Source organism: Talpa europaea (assembly GCF_964194135.1).
Source record: "Talpa europaea genome assembly, chromosome: 2".
Taxonomy (NCBI): Eukaryota; Metazoa; Chordata; class Mammalia; order Eulipotyphla; family Talpidae; genus Talpa; species Talpa europaea.
In genome coordinates this window covers 99,254,230-99,275,865 of record NC_140068.1, presented here as the reverse complement: position 1 = coordinate 99,275,865, position 21,636 = coordinate 99,254,230, and the positions used below count along the sequence as shown (strand labels likewise).

General features: G+C 46.6%; 1 protein-coding gene across 1 annotated transcript in view; it reads right to left on the bottom strand.

Moving 5' to 3' along the window:
• The window catches only part of LOC311188092 (butyrophilin-like protein 1), a gene marked incomplete at its 3' end in the record, with an annotated part of 35,195 nt that extends 19,336 nt beyond the window's left edge, over positions 1-15,859 (bottom strand). The window contains exons 1-9 of the mRNA XM_084259331.1: positions 15,393-15,859; positions 12,434-12,715; positions 12,105-12,305; positions 11,822-11,842; positions 11,703-11,729; positions 10,689-10,715; positions 6,740-6,766; positions 6,215-6,347; positions 5,800-6,031 (exon numbers count right to left, since the gene is read on the bottom strand). Coding sequence (XP_084115457.1) covers positions 5,800-6,031; positions 6,215-6,347; positions 6,740-6,766; positions 10,689-10,715; positions 11,703-11,729; positions 11,822-11,842; positions 12,105-12,305; positions 12,434-12,715; positions 15,393-15,756 — 1,314 coding nt within the window. The 5' untranslated portion in view covers positions 15,757-15,859. The remainder of the gene's footprint in view (positions 1-5,799; positions 6,032-6,214; positions 6,348-6,739; positions 6,767-10,688; positions 10,716-11,702; positions 11,730-11,821; positions 11,843-12,104; positions 12,306-12,433; positions 12,716-15,392) is intronic.
• Positions 15,860-21,636: the final 5,777 nt, after the last annotated feature.

Below are 21,636 nucleotides of genomic sequence, written 5' to 3'. Positions count from 1 at the left end.
TCCTGGTATGTTACAGTAAATGCTGTGAGTGGTTCCCCTCCCTTGAATGAGCTGTGCCTTCGGCAGCAGATTTGGTGACTCATCTGCTGGTGCCAATAATTGTCTTTTGCCTCTAGGTTGGTGCCCTGCCTGGCATTATTTGTGTTCTGTTGTATTTTATGTATTTTGTTCTATTGTGATGTATATTATTTGATTTTGTGAGCCATGGCTGCAGTTTCTATTGCCAAGAGAAACGTAAGTGGCTTGTGTAGATTGTATGGCAGAAAACCCTGAGGGGGTGGACTGTAGGGTCAGGAAAAAGTATTGGGCCTTTCTGCCCTCCCACCATTAGGATAGATGAGGGAACACTGTGGTCCTGAATGCATGCCTGATGGCAGGTACCTGAAGTGGGTACACCTGGGCTGAGAGACTGAGTTTATAAGGGCGACATCATGGGGATGCCAGCAGAAGGCAAGAAGGAACGGAAGCCAAGAGAAGAAGAGAAGCAGAGAGAATGCCAGAGAGAGCCCAGATAGAGTGAGGATTTGCTGGGGGCTGGGAGGACTGCCAGCCTCCCGTCCCCCCACCCCCCGCCCCGGCACCCCTGCCTGCCATGTGCCTGATAAATCTAAATAAAAAGCCTGCAAAACCCACCTAGGACTCTCTAGGACTCCTTCTTAACCCGGTCTGCTGAATCAGAAAACCTGCACTGTGTCCTTCCTGTCCCTACAGAGGGGAAACCCCCCCCCAGTCTGTCTATAGAGAGCACTTCCCAGTGCCCCAACTGGTGCTGCTGTCAATGGCCCCCTCCCCACACAAGACATGACATGAATGAGAAGGGGACAAGCCCAGTGAGGGGGTGTAGGGTAAGGTAAAAAGTATCAGGCTTTTCTGCCCTCCCGCCATTAGGATTGATGACAGATCCTTGCAGTCCTGAATGTTTGCCTGATGTCAGGATCCTGGAGTAGAGTGTGGGCATGTGTAGATGGTATTCACCTGGGCTGAGAGACTGGGCTTATAAGGGCAGCGTCATGGGGACGCTGGAAGAATGGAGAGAAGAAGAGCAGAAACCAGAGAAAACGAAACAGCAGAGCAAAAGAGAGCCAGAGCAAAAAGGAGCAGAGAGCAACGGCCACAAAAGAACACCAGAGAGACCAGAAAGAATGAAGATTTGCTGGGAGACCTGCCAGCCTCCCAGGCCCCCTGGCACTCCTGCCTGCTATGTACCCAGGAAAAATCCCAATAAAAGCCTGCAAAAGCTATTGAGGGCTCTAGGACTCCTTCTTTACCCCATTTGCTTGAATCATAGAGATCCTGCCCTGTAGCCTTCCCACCCTTACAGGGAGTCCAGGTGCCCATGAAAGGGGAGGTGGACGGGGCCCAGAGCAGCTCTGGAGCAGGACACAGCAGAGCCATGATGTCTCCAGGCCCAAGTCACAGCCCAGCCACTGTGGGACCTGCAGACCCAGGTCTCCCCACCCCTGTTGCTGGTGGGGGGGGTGGTCTCCAGGGACAGGGAGACCCTTGGCTGGGAGGGTGGGGGCTCACAGAAGTGAAAACAGACCTGAGGTGTGGGTTTTCTACACTTACCCCAAGAACACCTGTAGGGTAAGTAAAAAAGCATCAGGCTTTTCTGCCTTCCTGCCATTAGGATTGATAATGGATCCTTGCAGTCCTGAATGCATGCCTGATGGCGGGCACCTGGAGTAGGGTGTGGGCATATGTACATGGGATTTACCTGGGCTAAGACTGGACTTATAAGGGTGGCATCATGGTGATGCCAGCAGAGAGGAGAACAAACGGAAGAGCAGAGAGAGAGAAGAACCACAAGAGTAGCAGAGAGCAAGGCCACCAGAGTAGGCCGGAGAGCCCAGATAGAGTGAAGACTTGCTGGGGCCTGGGAGGCCTGCCAGTCTCCTGGCTCCCCAGCACCCCTGCCTGCCATGTACCTGGTAAATCCCAATAAAAGCCTGAAAAGCCACTGAGGGCTCCAGGACTCTTCCTTTACCCCATCTGCTGGATCAGAAAATATGCTCAGTGTCCTTCCTGCTCTTACAACACCACCATCCACACCCCAAGGACACCACCACCCCCAAGATCACAGGAAGAATGGCCTCCATTGCCCCATTAGTTCACAACCAAGAGGAATAGGGTCTTAAAGAATTTTATATAAGAAATATAAAAGGGGAAAAATCAAATAACAACCAAGCAAAGATTTTCAGAGCATGAGGCTCTGAGCTCTGTGTCCACATTACTCTGAAAAAACGAGGGGCAGCTGCCTGGGGACCACCACTCTCACTGGATGGACCAGCCTGAGCCCCTCCAGACTCTCCTTCCCCACATCTCCCCAGTGACCCCCAGGCTCCTCCCCAGGGTCCTGGCTTCACCCTCCAGATCCCCTCTGTCCCTCTGCCCTTCCCACCCCATGCCCCCTGCACTGTTCTCATCATGGCTCCTGCCCCCTGCCCAGCAGAGACCAGCTCCCATGGGGGAGAAGCAGCCTCACTCTCCCTGTCAGTCAGCTCCGCTCCTTCCTCCTGGAGCTGCTCCTGCATCAGGTCACACAGGAGACCCAACTGGTTCCAGAACCTTCTAGTTCACACCCACCCACAGGTCTAAGATATCCCTTGAACCCCTCATCATCACCCCTCTATCCCCTCCTCCTCTAAGGTGACCCCTCCCTTGACTAAAGTGCAGGAGGGCAGAGGAGAGGACCCAATACTGACACAGACTGTTCCTCCCCAAGGGGACCTGCCCCCCGGTCCTCGGCCTTCCTTTCCCCTTCCCCTACAGGGTGAGGCCTCCTGCCCTGGGGCTGCTCTCAGCAGGGGACACTCCTCCCCTGGGGCAGGGTGACCTCTGGCTCCCCAAGTCAGCTGGTCAGAGACAGGATTCCCAGTTATTCCCAAACTTGGGGTTCATGCCTCTGGGACACCTGAGAGCATGATTTTAAGAGCATATATGATCTTCCTGATCAACACAGGATGCGAGCATCCCTCCAGGTGCCTGGGAAAGGTCACATGACTGTCGGGGTGAGGGGGATGGGAAATGTAGGAATGAAGAGACCAAATAGGGAGGACAGGAGATGAGCCTCAGGGGAGTTAGAGGTCAGGCGGGAGCACCCCCAGGGCTGAAGGAGCCATGTCTCCTCTGCCTGAGGTCACAGTGATGATATGTTCCCGGCAGAGCTGTGAAAGGATTGGAGTCCCATGACAGGAATCCTCAGACTGATCTTCAGTTCTGCAGGGGTAGGTGCTGAGCTATAAGATAACTGGGACTTCAGTAGAGCCTGTTTTACTTGAATGGCAGAGGATTTTAAATGCATTTACTTTAAAATTAGCACAAATAAAATGTTTTCTAAAATTTAAATAAAGTTTTTTTTGATAAAAAATTGTCTTTAAAGTAAGAAATTTGTGTAAATTTTCCAGGGCTCCTTGGTCAGAGGCAGGATTCCCAGTTAGTCATTGGCAGGAGCCCCCAAAATTGGGGTTCATGTCTCTGGGACACCTGAGAACATGATTTTAGGAACATAGATAATCTTCTTTATCAACACAGGATATGAGAGCCTCCCTCCAGGTGCATTGAAAAGTCCATGTGTCATATGTGAAAAGCTGAAGGGAAGAAAGGACAGAAATCGGGGAAGAAATTTGTGTTAGGTTGGGCCTCCCTGGTGGTGCAGACAGTTGAGCACCAGGCTGTGAAGCTGACCGCAGCCTCTGCAGCGCCAGTTCGATCCCAGCCGGCCGGCAAGAGTCCTGCAGCAGACCTCTCCTGTCGTGCCCGCTGCTCCCCTCAGCAGTGCATTTCTGCCTGTTCTGTTTCCCACTCTATCTCTGGTGAATCCTCTCGCCCTCTCGCGTATCTGCCCTATACCCCAGTTCTTATATAAATAAATAAATAAATCTTTAAAAAAAAGAAATTTGTGTCATGTTAATGACTTCCTGAAAAGTATATAAATGATTTATTCAATTAATTAATAGTAACAAACTGGTAAATTATAACTTGCCACAAAGAAGATTTTAAAAAATATGTTGTATATTGTCTAGCAGGAAATGAAGTTTCAAATAAATATATTGACAAATATTTTTAATTGAAGAAAGAAAATAATTGTGAAATAAAGAAGAAACACACTTAATGTCTATGGGGCAACAAACTATAAACTTTGAATTATCTTTTCTGCTGAAAGATAGCAGGTAATTTCACAGAAAACATTTCCTTCATTAATGAAAACACCCCAAGTCAAACCGTATACAGTCCCTAGAGAATTTCATAAATTTATTTCTAATTAAAATTCCTGTAATGCCACAGGTGACACACAACTCATGTATCAGTTGTTTAGACACACAACTTTTTACCATTTGTAGATTTTTAATAGTTTTTCTTAACAACAGAAGGAAAGTTGCATGGATAATAGTTGAAGGAGAACCAACAGCTGGTGAAAAAAAAATGACAAACATCCCATTGCAGGATCCAGAAGAAAAGCAGCACGACCAGAGAGACACATGTCCTTCCTTTACAGGTGAAGAAGTGCTCACCTTTCCCCAAGGTGAGGAGACAGGCAGCCCCAATCTTTGTATTTAACATTGCTCTATTACTTATTTCTCAAATTGAGTCACATTCCCTTTGTCTTTTCTCTTGCCTGAAGAGTATTATAAGAGCAAGCTCCCAAAATATGTATAAAAGCATAAGGGTAAATACAGATGGGAAGAAAGTGAACAATAAACACATTAAAAAACACTATATAAAAAGAGAATATGTTAAAACTATCACAGTCCTTTTTCTGTACTGGCTCACACACCATCGTGACATCTGACTCCTCCACCCCTCTTCTCCGTCTTCTCCCACCAGAACCATGTCAGAGTCCCCCTGGGGGAGGGATCACACCTTCCTCCCTGCAGGTCTGGAGCTCAGGATCCTGCTTCCTCTGGCAGCTGTGGTTCCCGTGACCCTTTGTCTCAGGATGTGGAAGGACCAAGTCAGCACAGGGGTCTCTGGAGCTCAGGTCACAGCTCCCCAAACCACCTTGAGTCTAAAAATCTCTTTGTTCTCATCTTCATTCAGGGAGCAGTTATCTCCTTTCAATGGGTGTAGACACAAAAGGTGAAACCAAATGATTCTCCTGAGTTCCCCACCTTAACACAGCACAAGTTTTTTTTACAAATAATAGAAATTTTATGAAGTTTGAAAAAGTAGATGTATTTCTTCCATTCCAGGATTGGAAAATGTAATGTAGAATATTGGCCTCTGCTAAAAGTCAATCAACTACCATTTCCCTGAAAACATGGATGACCAAGTATATAATCACATCCCTCAAAACAGAACTGGAGATCCTGCTTCAAAATATGGTTTCTTCTGTGTAAACTCAAGTTGGATGAAATAAACTGCAACTAATTTAGAGAATAACTCAGAACTCAACCCCCTTCTTGTCCAGACAGCATGAAAATTCCATGAAATATTTTCTTTACCAAAAGAAAAGTGATTTCCTATGGTAAAACTCATCCCTACTCCAAAACAATTCAAAGTCAGTTAATTTTACCCTTTGCTGCCTCAGCACAAGGCCTGACCTGACTGTTCTCTCAGCCACAGCCCAGGAATCTGCACCCAGAGCAGAAGGATGAGACTCCAGCATCCGGGACTCACTCACAGGTTTGTTCACAGGGACAAAGAAGAGCCCTAAGAAGAGCCTAGGGCAGGGCTGGGCAGGGAGAGGCCTCATGGGGACACGGTCCCAGGGGTGGAGGGGAGGAGGGGAGCTTCAGGCCCTGGGGGAGCCCCATCCACACCAGGGCCTGAGGGGATCCCCTCCCCTGGGGGGCTCACAGGCTCCTCCAGAGAAGGATTGTTCATGGGCACAGAGGGCTTCTGGGGCCCAGCCTCCAGCGGGCAGAGGATCAGGGACACGTCGCCAAAATAACAGGCGAAATATGGAAAGAGGGTCCCAGAGAAGGACTCAGGAGGGAAGGAGAAGATGTGGGAGCCATCAGTCATGTCATAGAAGGAGACGTCCCCGTGATCATAGTCCAGGAAAACCCCCACCCTGTGGGGAACCCACCTAAGGAGTAGGGGAGTATCAGGGTCAGTAAAAACTTGCAAAACATTTTTGAACCGAGCAAAAATCCATTTCCCTTGTAGTGGGGATGGAAAATCATATCTAGTTTTCTCATCTTTCCTCCAGACCCCCAGCCCCCACTCAGTTCTGTCTCCATTCCTGACCTCTACTTCCCAGTAACAGCACCCTGATGTGATGCCCTCAATACCCAAAACGGTGTATCCCCCTTTTATGCCATTGTGATTACAGGTCAGACTCTTCTTATCATGAGAGAGGACAATTCCTCGGTGGCAAGAACTTGGATCCAGAGTGACAGACCCTACAGAGAGATTTCCCCATTATACAAGGCCCCCTGACCCATGACAAGGACATATAAACCTCACCCCAGACAACTAGCTGTGTGTGGGGAGGGATATGCCCCTTAAAATGAGAGCTTCATGACTCTAGCCCATAGTTCCCCCAAGCAAAGGAAGAAGCCAGAGACTTATTGGGGGTCAGATATGCCACAGGAACCCTGGGGACCTGCCTGGACCCCAAGGACAAAGGGGCCCCTTCAGCACCCATGACCAGCTCTCCCCCACCCAGCCCAGCTGTGTGATGTCACAGCTGCACCCACCCCACCCCCACAGAGGGTGCAGAGTCTGTGCCCACACAGAGAACAGAAGGAAATGCCAAAAGCTGAGCAGCCCCAGAGAGAACAGAGTCACTCACAGGCCCGGAATTGCTCCTTCCGCCAATCTGCAAAGACACACATGTCACATGAGAGACTCTAGATATTGACACATCAGGGTCCACACCTAGTTTTCTACATGACAGTGACACAGAATTCACAGGTGCATATGTTTGGAATCATTCAGTTGATGCATTTAACTTTGAGATTCATGCACACATGCACACACACAGTTGTGCTGAAAATTTCCCATGAAAGTTAAGCCATAAAGATTAATACTCAAGGACTGACAGGTTGGACACCAACTGAACAGAAAGATCATTACCTAGATATGACCATCAAATTATGCTTTCCAAGTCACCAGACACACAAGCATCCTAGAATATAGGTCTTCTTGAAAAGATCTTCTATGGAGATGAAAATGTCCAAGACTGTATGTACTTATGAAGAACTAATAAATCTGAATGTGCAGCTTCTCTCTGAGCCACAGGTGAGAGGCTACAACCTAGTGCAGGCCTGCGTGCAGCCCAATGCTCCTGCCTCCTGGGACAGGGAAGGCCTATTGAACCATAGAAACAGAGGCTGGTAGGCAGAGTTTTTCTTCTGATTCTGTATAAATTTATTTGTCAAACAAAGGGAGACACAGAGAGAAGAGAGCAACAGAGAGACACAGAGAAAGAGAATGAAACAAACCTGACTGAGATGCACACAGGGGTGGGTGACTGTGACATGAGTGAGGAGACTCAGGACACTCAGCAGAGGGTCCTGCCCACTCAGGAAGGGATGGAGAGGGTTCTAGGGGGAGAGAGACGTGCAGAGTAGGGATCATGGACACACAGTGAGAAGATCAAACACTAGTGACATATCTGCACATTAACACGGACTGTGGGAGCAAAATAATCCCTATAGACAGAAAAGGACACAGAAATAGTAGATGGTCTTACCTGATCACTCCAAGAATAGATCAGAGAGCTGGAAGCTTCCAAGAAAAATTTCTCTAAGCAAAAAAATGGCTCCAGAGATGTTCATGTCCTAATCCCAACAACATGTAAATATGTATGCTGAGCAGAGGAAAGAGAAATCTGCAGGCTGGACAGAGACAGGGACCTGGTAACAGGGATGTTATTGGGGATCATTAGGGGGAACCAATCACATGAGCCTTAACAGTGGTGACTCTGCACCTATGCTCAGAACCAGTCATATGGTGACAGCAGCAGGGCCATAAAGAGGCCACATGACAGGCCATGTAGACAGAGGATGGGGGTCCTCAGCCAATGTGGGGGTGGTCTAGATACTGGGAAAGGAAGGGGCTCCTGGAAGGAAGGAGCTGCCAGACCATGGATATAGTCCCCAGGTCACAGTCTCAGGTGTCTTCCCTGTAGATGTGTGAGATGATAAACTGTGTGGATGAAGCTGCTCAGGGTGTGGTGATGTATTAGCAGCAGCTGGAGCTCTGATGCCCCATGTGGGCGGTGCAGGCCACATGAGCAGGGCCTTGTCAGGGGAGCATCTGGAGGGAGCACCAGGACCCCAGGATGCAGGTGGAGAGATGAGGATCCAGGACTGTCCCATGCTCTGGGGGGAGATGGAGGGAAAGAGAGAGGCCTAGAGAGCAGGCAGGGAGGGAAGGACAGGTGAGGAGAGGAGGACAAGGATGTGGGACAAGAAGGAACCAGAAGGTTTATCAATTTGCTGGCCAGACCCCTGACTCTGCAGTAGAGTAGGTAGGGTCACAAGCCCTAATGACCAGATGGGACATGCCTGCACCCCTCAGCATGTGCCACACAGGCTCTTAGACCAGTGGGCCCAGGGGAGCTCATGAAATTACTGAAAGGAGAGCACAGGCCCCTCTTTCCACTGTCCCAAGGCCATGTCATCCCACATCCACACCTGCCTTAGGGAGAAGAAATTCAGGTCATTCCCCAACACTCAGGTTGGGTACATGGAAAGACTCTGAGAGGCCATCAGGGGAGAATGAGTTTCCCAACTGTGTGAGGGGAGAGAAGGAGAGAAGGGAACTCAGGATCCACATTTATAGACCTAAGGAACAGCATTTTCTTGTACACATGGTATATAAATGTGTGACACCAACCACACTTGATAAGGTCAGCCAGAGATACTGGCATTTCCATCTATGCTGAGTTGCTTGATAAGAAACTAGATTACATACAATGACTGGGCTGACCCAGGTGACCTCTTTAAGAAAAAATATGATTTTAAATTTATTTGTTCACTAAGACATTACTGGATATCCAACTGTAATTCTCTACCCATACTTCTTCATACAATAAAAAAAAGAGGGTGTGGAGGAGAACAGGAAGAGGAGTGGCAGGAACAAAAGGAGAAAATCAAATGACATTTAATGTGAGACACAGTGTGCCCAGGACTGTGCATGCACTGCGCTGCACTAGTCCATTAATATTTGTGGCAAAAATTCAAGTCAAATTTTTTTGTTAAATTTTATAAATGATATAAGATCACACATGAATCCATCTGTGAAACTCTTGATGATCAAAATGTTGATTCTAGTGTACTAATGGTTTTTCATTCAAAAACATCATTCTTTTTACATGCCAAAGAAAAGTTTATGTTAAAATACGTGAGACATAAAATCAGCAGAGATTTGAAAAATAGTAAAAGAAGACTCTGTGATCCTCACTGTGTGGAATTGAGCCCCAGGGGAACCAGGGAGACTCTCAGGAGAGTCCTCACACTCATGGTCCCAGTCTCCTCCCCCACAATCCTATCTCTGTGGCTCAGGGTCTGTGTCCAGGACAATAATCAAACCCCTGAGCAGGGAAAGGGTGTGTGACTCAGGCACATGAGGCTCAAGTCTTCCTCCATCAGCATCTCTGACCTTCCTAGAATATAGAATATAGAATATATATTCTGGGGGGATGGAGGCGGTCATGTCAGAGGGAGCTCAATGAGACAATGGTCACCTCAATATTTTGTTAAAGTATAAGTTTATTTGAAATATTTGACAAAAGCCCACTGTGTTTCACTTCTAAGCCTTGCACAGCATGTGCACTGCACAAATTCAAACTGGTGACTGTGCCCTGTGGCCTCTTCTCAGTCCCAAATCTCTAGAAGGCTCTTCTCCCACACACCCCTCTACTTCCTTCCCTTCTCTCTCTCTCTTTGTCCATCTAGACTTTTCTTTCAAAATCCTCCCTACTCTTTTGAAATGGACTATAAACCATTCTAGGTTTGTTCTTTTCCAATCCATAAAATTATATCTAAAAAAAATTACAGAGACCACAAAACTTTCAGATAGAGAATTCTAAAAAAGATGATGGTTCTGAAAAATCATACACTGTTTATCTCGTTACAAAGACACACAAACATAAATACAGACACACACATAGAATTTTTCTTGTAATTTCAGATCTTTCACAGGTCCCAAAAAATAGTCCATAACATCACAAGCTATGCAGTCAGACTCAGAACACCTGCTCTAAAGCTACTAAATCCTCAGTAACCAAAAAGGCTTAGAGGGAAAATCTAGCTTGGACATGGACCAGAGCATGAGAAGACAAAGAACCAAGAGGAAACAGGAAACAAAAACTAGATCCAAAAAAAGGACAGGAATTTGGGATCCAGAAGGATTCATAAACAAAGACCCCCCTTAGCAACACCTGACTCCTAAGCATGAAGCAGGTTGCCTGGAATCTTTCAGAGATCAGCAATTCCTGACCCACACAGCTATGACCCTGCTATAGCTTCTCCTCACACTGTCCTCACTGTCCTCACCCATAGGAAGGACCAGGTAACAAAGGGTCAGAGGGTGTCCTGACCCCACATGACCTGCAGGGAGGACAGGGCAGGTGGAGGCAGGTCTGTGCTCACAAGAGGGGCCTGCAGTTCTCAGATGGAGGCTCCAGAGTGAGAGGAGACCAGGGACTCCAGCCCCTTCCTGGTGGGGCCCCTGATAGAGAAGGGGCAAAGGAGAGGCTGGGAGAGCATCCCAGGACCCACAGGGTCACTCACCTGCATACAGCTGGGCCTTCCTCCAGGCTGAAAGGAAACACACAGGTGAGACCTCAGCATAGCCACCTGCTCTGTTGATCCACGGGCCCTGGGCTCCCCCTGTTCTGTAGGTGAGACTCTCTAGGGGGTGGAGAGGAGAGGCTGAGAAGTTATGACCCCCTGCCCTGTGCAGACAGCAGGGGGTGGTGGGAAATCCCTGGCTCAGGTCAGGAGCCTGCAGGACAGACTGACCCAGCCCTGCCTGCTGCTGTTGTGGGGCTCTGGGCAAGTCACTGAGCCACTCTGGGCCTCACAGACTTCAAAAACCTATTTCATGTACTACTCAGTTTTGCCACAAATATCAAAACCAGTAAATGGGAAGATATTTTTTAATGTATATGCTATTTCATAATTATTATATTCAGTATTTCCTGGGAAATTAGTGGGAAGTGAAACGAAAAAACAATTTGGACATCACACCAGCTCAGAGTAGGAGTGGCCCATTTTTCTCAAATGGAATTTTTCTAGAGATAAACACTAACTGGGAGATGGAAAGTACCCCCACCTCTTCCCTGAAGGGTCACCCCATCCTCTCCCATCACTATTGATCAGCATTTTCAGGAGCAGAGAGAACAGACTCTTCTTGGGGGTGTTTGGGGAGAGAGGGAAGGAGAAGCTGATATTCCTAAACTTGAAGAGTCCATTCATTTATAAAATCTCAGAGCATCTGGCTTGGCTTCGAGGTGCTGACCAAGAGTGAGAGGCACTGAAGGCTATAGGGCCAGCACCACGGTAGGAAGATCAGGGTTGTGATGAGACCCAGGATGCAGGAGACTCCAGGGTCATCATCCCACCAGAATCCCAAGACTAGGAGGGAAACAGCACCCAGATCTGGAGAGCCCATGGAGCAGGGTCCTACCTCCTACCAGCTCCCACTTCCACCCCAGGGAAGGGGACACATGTCTATGTTTAGACAAGGGAGGGACCCCAGGGAACAGGGGGTCCAGAGACATGAGATTTGGGAACAGCACTCACCAGCTAGGTAAGCTGCCTTCCTCTGGTCTGAAAAGCAACACAGGAAACAGGTGAGCTAAAAACCAGAATGTCACCAATAAAGGGGACATAGAGAATTCAGGAGGGAGAGCAGAGCTTACCTAGAATGGCCTGGAGTTCATCTGAAAGAGAGAAAAATATAAGCATAAAACTCTCCCTAAGAACAAAAACATGTGCCTAGAAAAGACACAAAAATGAATCACTCTGTGTCCTAGAATTTCCACCATCAAACCAATCTGAGACTACTGGCCCCCATTGTTCTCTCTGGGACTCAGTGTCCCAAAGAGTCAGATTTGATCTCACAGCAGAATGGACCTATGGTCAGCTTGTACCTCTCAGTATCAACTGCCACACTCAACAGCCTGGACCAGTATTCATCCTTACCTGTGTCCTTCAGGGCCTCCTCCTTGGTCTGTCTGTCCTCCTCCTTAGTCTGGCACAGATTCCTCTGTTCCTGCAGCTCCTGCATCTTTCTGGAATGTTCTCTCTGGGTGTAGCAAGCAGCCCCCAGGAGCAGGAGCAGCAGCAAGGGCAGCATCACCAGGAAAGCCGGCTTCCAGGGAGAGGCCCTGGGAAAGAAGGGTTCTGCAGACACAGACCCCACAGAGACCCCATCAGGACACAGCTCAGGACAGCCCAGCCCAGCACACACCTGGGGCTGCCAACCCCTCCCTCTCACCCTTCAGGGAGTGGGAGGGGGAAACAGCACTGACCTGGGATGACAATGGTCCTGGCTTTCTCCTGGCCCAGGACAGGGTTGAGGATGGAGCAGGTCACGCTCCCCACAGAGCTGTCTCTTACCACCAGAGTGGCCTCCACACTGAACAGCCCCTCAGTGTCCTGGGCCTGGACCTTGGAGAACTTCTGGAACGGCTCCCCACGGGGGTATCTCCACTTCACCTGGGGCTCCGGGAACCAACCTGAGGCCATGCACACTACATGCACCCCGTCCTCCTCTGGCCCCGAGATGTGCACTTGGGGGGCAGAGCCCACACCTGCGGAGGGAATATGAGAGCCAGGTGGGGCAGGACCTGCCTGTGCATACCTCCAGGAGAGGCTGTCAAGGTGCATTCTGAGGAGTATGGGGGAGAACATCCCTGGGGAAGCAAGATGGTAAACCCAACACTGAGACCAGAAGGAAGGAGCATGAGAGGGTGGAAGGGCCTAGGCTCCTCCCCGAACCCTGCAGGTAGAGAGATGATGCCCAAAGGAGAGGAAAATGAATTTGACATCTGTCTCTAAACACAGCCCAGTAACATAAATCAAGGGTAATAACTCACATAAATCCTGGTAGAATAAGGTACATAGTACAAAAATTTTCAAAGGCATAAATTAAACTCCACCATACATTTTTTAAATGCAAAATCTTTAATGCATGTCTAGATAAAGAAAATGTTTGAAAGTAGAGAATTTGTGGAATGTATGTTGTTTTGTTTTAATCACTCTAAAACTGTTTTATCCCAGCTGACCTCACTCCCACCCTCCTGGCATTCAGGGAGAGGGAATCTCCCCACCAAGGATGACTGTGCCCTGAGCTCTAACCCCACTGGTCGTCCTCTCTCCTGAGGGCTGTTCCCATCATTCATTCATATTCTCTCAATCTCTCTCTCTCTCTCTAATCTTCATTCCTTTACCTTCCCCTCCCTCTCCTCTTATATCTCTTACATCTTGAATGTATTTACTCATGACTACTAATCTCTACCTTCTACCTATTATTTCTATAATCATATTAACATGTTCAAATCTTTCTAGGGTATCTTTTATTCCCTATTAGAACAATGCACTCTATAATCTACAAACAACTAGTTTTTCACTTCTCACCTACATCTCAGCCACCACAGTGCAGCTCCTCCTCCTGCTCCAATGAATCTCTTCTAAGGAACCAAAAAATTGCTCCTATTTGACATCCCCAATCGCCTCATCCTTCTCACCCAGTCTCCCTTCAGCACGGGACACCCTGACTTCATCTTGAAAACATCTCCAACTCTGTTTGGTTTCCCTTCCTTAAGGGTGGCTTGCTGTAACTTGGACCCCCTGCTGAGCCCCTTTCCTGACTTTTCTCCCTGCACCTGCTCCTTGAAGGAAGCACAAGCCCGGGGTTCAACACTTAAAGGCCAGTCTTATCTCACACCCTCTCCCAGGGCTTCTTTCCCACAGCTGTTGTGTCTCCTCATACATCACTTGCAAATATCAACTCACTAATCTCCCAACTTCCATCCCTGTGGGTTACATCCAACAGGACACCTCATATGCTCTTCACACTCAAAATTCCACAACTTTTTAATGCATTATTTTGTCTCATCTGTAGTAAGTCAGTTATAGAAATATTCCTAAGTCTTCATCGTTCTTCATATTGATCTCACACCCTGACTTGTACATGTTAGTCCCCTCACACTCTGGCCCTGGGTTCAGTCATACGACCTCATGTGTCTCATGAGAGATCAGCTCATGTGACTCAGCAGAGGTTTAAAGTGCTGGCCCCATGGCAGAGGGAAGCCTCTGCCATCTCCATGGAAGTACATCACAGTCCAGGTCCTGGAGGATGTGCTCATGGAGTGTGGCCTGTCACCAGCCTTTCCCCTGAGGCTGTCTTCCCTCAGCCAGGAGCCAGTGAACAACTCTCAGTGGACTCCATCATCCTTTCTTATTCTGGTTTGAAGGCACTTATGGAAACTTGTTTGATAAAATGAAGTCCCAGCTCAAGTCTACTTCCTATGGAGATTTTTATAATTACCATTGGTAGCATTAATCAAGCATTCTAAACCTGCATACTATGTACCCATGACATATTTTTGTAAAAATTTGTCACCTCTTAACAGGTGCCTTCTTACACCCTCCCACCAGCCCTGAGGACTCCATGTGAGCAAAGAATATATCAAACACACTCTCACTCCAGGACATTCGCACTGGCTGCTCCCTCTTCTTATAAGTTGCCTTCCCTGTGATTTACTACATGATGATTGTAGCTAACACTGCTGTGTGATATGTAGGAAAATAATTAAGGGAGTAAGTCCTAAAAGGTTGTTCACAAAAGAAAATATTTCCTCTTTGCTTTATTTTTCTTTCTATTGCACCTAAATTAGAAAATGAATGTTAGTTAGATTACTGGGCAATCATCTCTCTGTGTATGTGAATGAAATCATCATGTTCTATGCCTTACATTTACACAATGATGTATATTAATTGTGTCTCAATAGAACTGGGGGGGGGGAGGGGAAGAACTCACATATCCCAGATATCTACTTAGTTTAATACCTATTTTCCTTTCAGTCTTTGCTCAGATACAAAATGCTCAAATATGACCCTGCTGAGCTCCCATTTATTAATGTAATTTGACCAGACCCACATTGCTGACCATTTCCACTGGTCATTTAGCTTCTTATTCTCATCACTGAACACTTAATAGCATCATGTATGACATGCTTATTTATTATGATTTCTCAATTTACCATTGAAAATATAAACTCACAGAGTATAAAACTTCATTTGGTTCATTGCTTAAAACAGGACCAGACATATAGTGGGTACCTTAGATATTCACAGTTAATACAACTATGAATTAATAAGCCTTTTATTTTTTCATGAATGAAGTGAGACAGTAAATTACATTGCACTAAGTTCTCCCAAACTCAAAAGCCCCAAGACTCTGATATATTTAACCATGTCACTAACCTGCCACCTGCAGCTCCAAGATGGCTTGCCCAACAAAGACTCCATTGCTGAAGAAGCAGGTGTACAGCCCGTTGTCAGCAGCCTGGACTTTGTGGATGCACACAGCAGCCTCCCCCTCTTTTAGATATTCCCTCACCAGTGAGGTCCTCCCTGAATACTGGGCCATCAGCTCCTCATTCTGCTCTTGTCCATCTTGATAGGTGAACACTGACTCCAAGAAATGTGACCGGAACCACCTCACCTGCATGTTTTCTGCACTCATCTCTGGATCCAGGGAGCAAGACAGTGTGATGTCCTTGCCCAGCTCTGCCACAATGGGCTTTGAGGGGCCAAATACACGGAACTTCTCTGTGAACACAGACATAGGAGTTAGAAGTTTGGCAGACACACACCCACAGCAGGGAACACACCCCGTCACTGGGTAAGGTCCAGGCAGCTTGAGGGAAGGTGTTTATGAGAAGACAGGTGATATGAAGGATTGAATGTGAAAATCTGTATCTGGGAACAATCTTCCAACCATAATTTGTGGTTCAGAAATAATGTCATTGGTGTATCTGACAGCAGGAACTTCCATGAAGAACTCTAACTCCAGTGTTTTCATCTTCAGCATGCATCTGAATCACCAGGAAGGTTTGTGAACATAGAATGCTCTACATCAGGTCTGATGCAGTAGGTTGGCATGTACCCAAGAATGTGAATTTCAAACAAGTTCCGGGGGATTATGGTGGTGTCAGAGGACATTCATTGCTTCATTCCCCAGAGGATCATCTAGGTTAACCAGGGGAACAGGGCACCCATGGCTTGCAACAAAACTGGAACACCTCTTGGAAATCAGTCACCAGGCAGGCAGCACCAAAAGGGACACAGAGGAGATTCACACTTCATTGAACAAGAGATAGGTGGAGAGAGACGCCTGGAGCCTGTGGTCAGGGTTGGGAGTACAAATTATGGTGCTGCCACTCAACTAGCCACTTGACCAGTGGCCATGTAGAGGGAGAACTGAATGGTGTGGAGGCACACATCCTTTCTGAGGGGAAATACATGCAGAGGAGCTGGGTGCTCCCAGCAGACCAGGTTCTAGTGAAAAGAGTAAGGACACAGAGCTGGCATGCAGCTCTCTCTCCCACTCCTCAGGACAGTATTGACCTCCTGAAGCACACTGACAGTGTGTAAGTGGCAGAGTCTCAGGTATGGAAATGAAAGAGGTGGGTATCAGTGGTGCCTCAAACGTGAGCTAGCATGTCCCCTGCCAGAGCATGCACGTCAGAGGTTAGATGACTGCAGGCCTCACCCACACCCTCTGACTAAGCATCTCAAAGGTCAGGACTTCAGACTTGATAAGGCAAAATCTAAAATCACCTAAAACTACAGTGCCACCTAATGGAAAGGTAGAAGTAGTTCAAATCTCTAAGTTACTACTACAATGCATTTTTAAAACTTAGGAAATCTAAAGTAGCAAATCAGACACCAAAAAAGCAGGCCACATGGGAAATTGAGAACTTCAAGGAATATGAAATCACAAGAAAAGAACAACACATCAATGTATAATTACAAAGATATGGAAAGTCTTATCTTCCCATCAGGTGGAGAGTTCAAAATTGCCACAATAAAGAAAGTCCAAGGGATGGTAGAAAACACAGAAAGTGAATCAAAGAGATACAACAAAAATCAATCATAATAATAGGGACTCCCTGGTGTCACAAGGGGTTAAGCAAAGTGTTATGAAACTATCAGCAACCTCTACAGGACAAATTTGATCCCCAGCCCACCAGCCAGGGACCTACCAACATGGCACAGCAGACCTCTCCTGTCTTGCCTGCTGTTCCCCTCAGCAGTGTATTTCAGTCAGTCTCCCTGTTCTGCTCCCCACTCTGTCCCTGGTGAATCCTCTTACCCCCAACACCTCTGGCCTTTACACCAGTTCTTGTATGCATAAATAATCTTTTTTAAAAATCATAATAATAAATAAATGGCATGGAAAATAAAATTAGTGAAGAAAAAATAGAAATTTATACCTTAAATAATAAAATAACAGATGTATAGTATAAGCAGATCAACAGAAAAGATACAACTTCTGGGAAAACTATTGAACCAGAAAAGACCAAATGTAAGATTGACTCAGTGACCTCAAAGACCATCATGCACAAAGGAACTAATTGGAAGAAGAGAAGAATGAAGAAAATAAAATGACAAAACACTTCAAGAACTACCAACTTCATTAGAAAGTTTCTTGGGATGATGGATAAACATAAGGATATACCAGAAGGGGAACAGAAAGGGAAGGAAACAGGGAACTATTTAAAGAAGTGGAGGAAATTTCCCAACCTGGGGAAGGAAATGAATATAAAAGTATGAAGCTAAAGGAACAGCTTGTTAAATAAACATAGTGAGACCAACATCAAGACAGAGTCATGGAATTACCAGGGGTTCAAGATAAATAAAGAATATTGAGGTGACTGGGGGAGGAAAGCAGGTAACCTTAAAGTATACAGTAGATTTCTCTGAGGAAACCCTAGAACCAAGGAGACAATGGAATCACATCTTCAAAATAATGTAATATAGGGCCTCCTGGTGGCGCAACGGGTTAAGCACAGCACTAAGAAGCACTCCGCAGCCTCTGCAGCACAAGTGCAATCCCTGGCCTGCCAGGGAGCAACCCACATGGTGCAGCAGACCTCTCCTGACTCACCCGCTGCTCCCCTCAGCAGTGTATTTCAGTCAGTCTGCCTGTTCTGTTCCCCAATCTGTCTCTGGTGACTTCTCTCACCCCCTGCACCTCTGGCCTATACTCCAGCTCTTATATGCATAAATAAATAAATCTTTAAAAAACAAACAAACAAACAAAAATAATATAATATAAAAATTCCCAGCCAAGAATACTATGTCCTTTAATACTGTCCTACAAATATGAGGGAAAAATAAATACCTTCCAAAACTGAAAATGATGGAATTTGTAACACTAGACCTCCCCTACAAGAAATGTTGAAAATAACACTCCTATGTAAATCAGAGAGAGACAGAGAAAGAGAGAGAGAAACTCTCTCTTTATAACCAAAAACTAAAGACAAAAGCACAGCAGTAAATCTTCACATATCAATAATCACCCTATATGTAAATGGACTGAACTCACCAATATGAAGGCACAGAGAGGAGCCTCCCTGGTGGCGCAAGGGATTAAAACACAACCTATGAAGCTGTCTGCAGCCTCTGCAGCACGAGTTTGATCCCCAGCCAGAGAGCTACCCACATGGTGCAGCGGACCTCTCCCGTCTCGCCCGCTGTTCCCCTCAGCAGTGCATTTTGTCAGTCTGCCTGTTCTGTTCCCCAATCTGTCTCTGGTGAATCCTCTCACCCTCCCTCGCGTCTGGCCTGTACCCCGATTCTTGTATAAAATAAATAAAAATAAATATTTAAAAAAATAAAAATATATAAAATATGTAAACCTTCTGGTAGGATTACAATGGGGGGGGAATTTCTAATATAACCAGATAAAAGAAATAGTTACAACCAACATTTCAGGAATATAGAGACTCATAAGAGACTACTAAACAGCTATATGTCAATAAATTGAATAATATAGACGAAATGGAAAAATTCTTCAAGACTGAGTCAGGAAGAAATAGAAAACCTGAACAAACCAGTTACAAGCAAGGTCATTTAATCAGTTCTCCAAATTTCTCAAAACAGAAAGCCCAACACCAGGCATTTTCAATAGTGAGTTCTAACAAATCTTCAAAGATGAACTAATACCTGTCCTTCTCAACTTGTCACAAAAATGGAAGAAGAGGGAGCACTTCCCAACATGTATTATGAAGCCAACATTGCCTTAACACAAAAAGCAGAGAACAACATCATAAAAAAGAAAACCACAGGCCAATAACTCTGATAAGCACAACTGCAAAAATCTCAACAAAACCTATCAAACTTCAATAGTACATTATAGGATCACACGTTATGACAAAGTGGGATTTATCCCAGGAACACAAGTATGGTTCCACATTTGAAAATTAAGCCATGAGATTTTGGCTGAAACCAGTAAGAATGGCTGTACTCAAAAAGTCAAGAAATCATTCATTTTGGTGAGGATTTGGGGATAAAATGACATTTGTCTACTATGAGTGGGAATATAATTAGTGCAGCCACATTGGAAACCAATATAGCAGTTTCTCAAAAATTAAAAATAGAATTACATCTGACCCAGAAATTCCACTTCTGTGTATTTACCTGAAGAATATGAATGCAATTAATAAAAAAGAGAAATGCACCCTGTTTTCATTCTACCACTCTTCACAAGAGCCAAAATATTGAAGCAATCCAAGTATTAAAAACAAACGGATTTATATAAATATAGATATAATATATATTATATATTTTATAGATTATATTTATACATATAATGGTATATACACATATTAAAAAAGATGAAAACTTGACATTTAAAACACTATGGATAAAATTTTAAGTAATATTAAGTCAGATGGAGAAAGACAAGTACCATGTGACTGCACTCATTTTGGAATGTGAAGAAAAACAAAAGCAATCAACAAACAATAAAAAACAAACCTTTATATGCTATCAACAAAGTGGCAGCTATCAGAGAAGAAGGGTGAAAGAATAGCTCAGTGAAAGATAGTGACTAGAATTTTGGTAGTGTGTGTGTGTGAAATATACATTTGGTGTGTGAGAAACTGCACACCTAAAATCTACACAGTGTGTAAATTAATGTTCCCTCATTAAAAAAAAAAAAAAAAAAAAAGGTTTCCCCCAGCCTTCTTCCGAGTCAGAGCCTTTGGTCTGAGGAGGCCTGGGAAGGACAGGACAGGACTATGCTGTACTCAGGAGCCCCCTGCACCTCCAAAGAGCCACTTCTCACCTGTGCTGCCCCTGAGCCCCAGCTTGGCCTGAGCCCCTCCTCTCTCACCTGGGAACACACAGACTAGTCTCTCCCGCCACCTGGGAGCTGAACAAGGCCCTGGTCTGCTCACAGCCTGGCAGGGGCTCCCCATCCCCACAATCACCCCCAACCCCACAGGGTGACCCCTTCCCAGGCCTGTGACACCCACTCCTGTATTCCTCCCTCTCCCTCTGCTACAGCTGATACTCACCCCCTCTCTCCTTGTTCACCCGGCACCAACCAGCTCCCCACACGCTGTTCCTTCCATGGGACCCTCACCCCCCCAAACCCCTCTCCAGGGCTTTACTCCCATCCTGCCATCTACACTGACCCCCTTGATGGACACAGCTGCCCCCACACCCCTCCCTCCACTGATGCCCAACCTGCTCCCTGCCTGTCCCTCCTCTTAGCCCTTCGGCAGGTGGGGGTGGGGTGGGTCTCTTGTATTTATAACTCATTGTCTCCTTGAGCAAACAAGCTCTCTGAATTGGTCTGTTTTGTACACCATATAGGGTATCAGCACCAAGCACATGCCTGATACCCTATAAATATCGGTGGAATGAAACAATCTAGTGACTCATAGGTGTTTCCAATACACATAGAGTCAAAAGCAAAATTAAAAGGGAAAGGTATTTTCACATTTTGGACAGGTGAATTTTTAAAATCATAAACCCCTGACTGAGCAATTGCCATCCCTTCCCCTCATGTGACAGCTCAGTGACTGCTGTTAACTGTGTCATCACATGAGTGGTTGGGGAGCACCCCCATCATTCTAGAGCCAGGGCCCCCACACAGGCATCCTTCCTGAATGAAGAGCTCCCAGAGCCCCTGGGCCCCACCCAACCGAGGGAGACACAGGACAGGGAGGGACACACTCACCTTGGGACCCCCCAGGGGGCAGCTGGAGGAGGAGCAGCAGGGAGGGGAGGAGGCAGAGCACAGAGCTGGGCCAGGAGCAGGGCGCCATCTCCTCAGGCTGGGGAGAGACAGGGCAGGAGGCAGTCAAGCCCACACAGAGGAGCAGGGCAGCCAGGAGCGCTGGGCTCAGGGGGGAGAAGGGCTCAGGGACCCCCCACCAGCAGGAGCAGGGCCCTTCCTGGTGACCCCTTAGGCTCTGAGACCAAGGAGGACAGACCTGGCTCCTCTCAGGGCTTCTGAGCCTCTGTGCTGCTAGAGACCATGCGGTTCAATGGAGAAAAACCTCCTCCCTTTCCCTCCCACCCCATGGAACCCACACCCCAGACCCTGTCTGCTCAGAACACCAGGCCCCTCATTCCTAGCACCTGGGCCCAAAGGGCAAACTGCCCTCCCCTCCCCATCATCACACCCAGTGACTCCCCAGAACAGAGG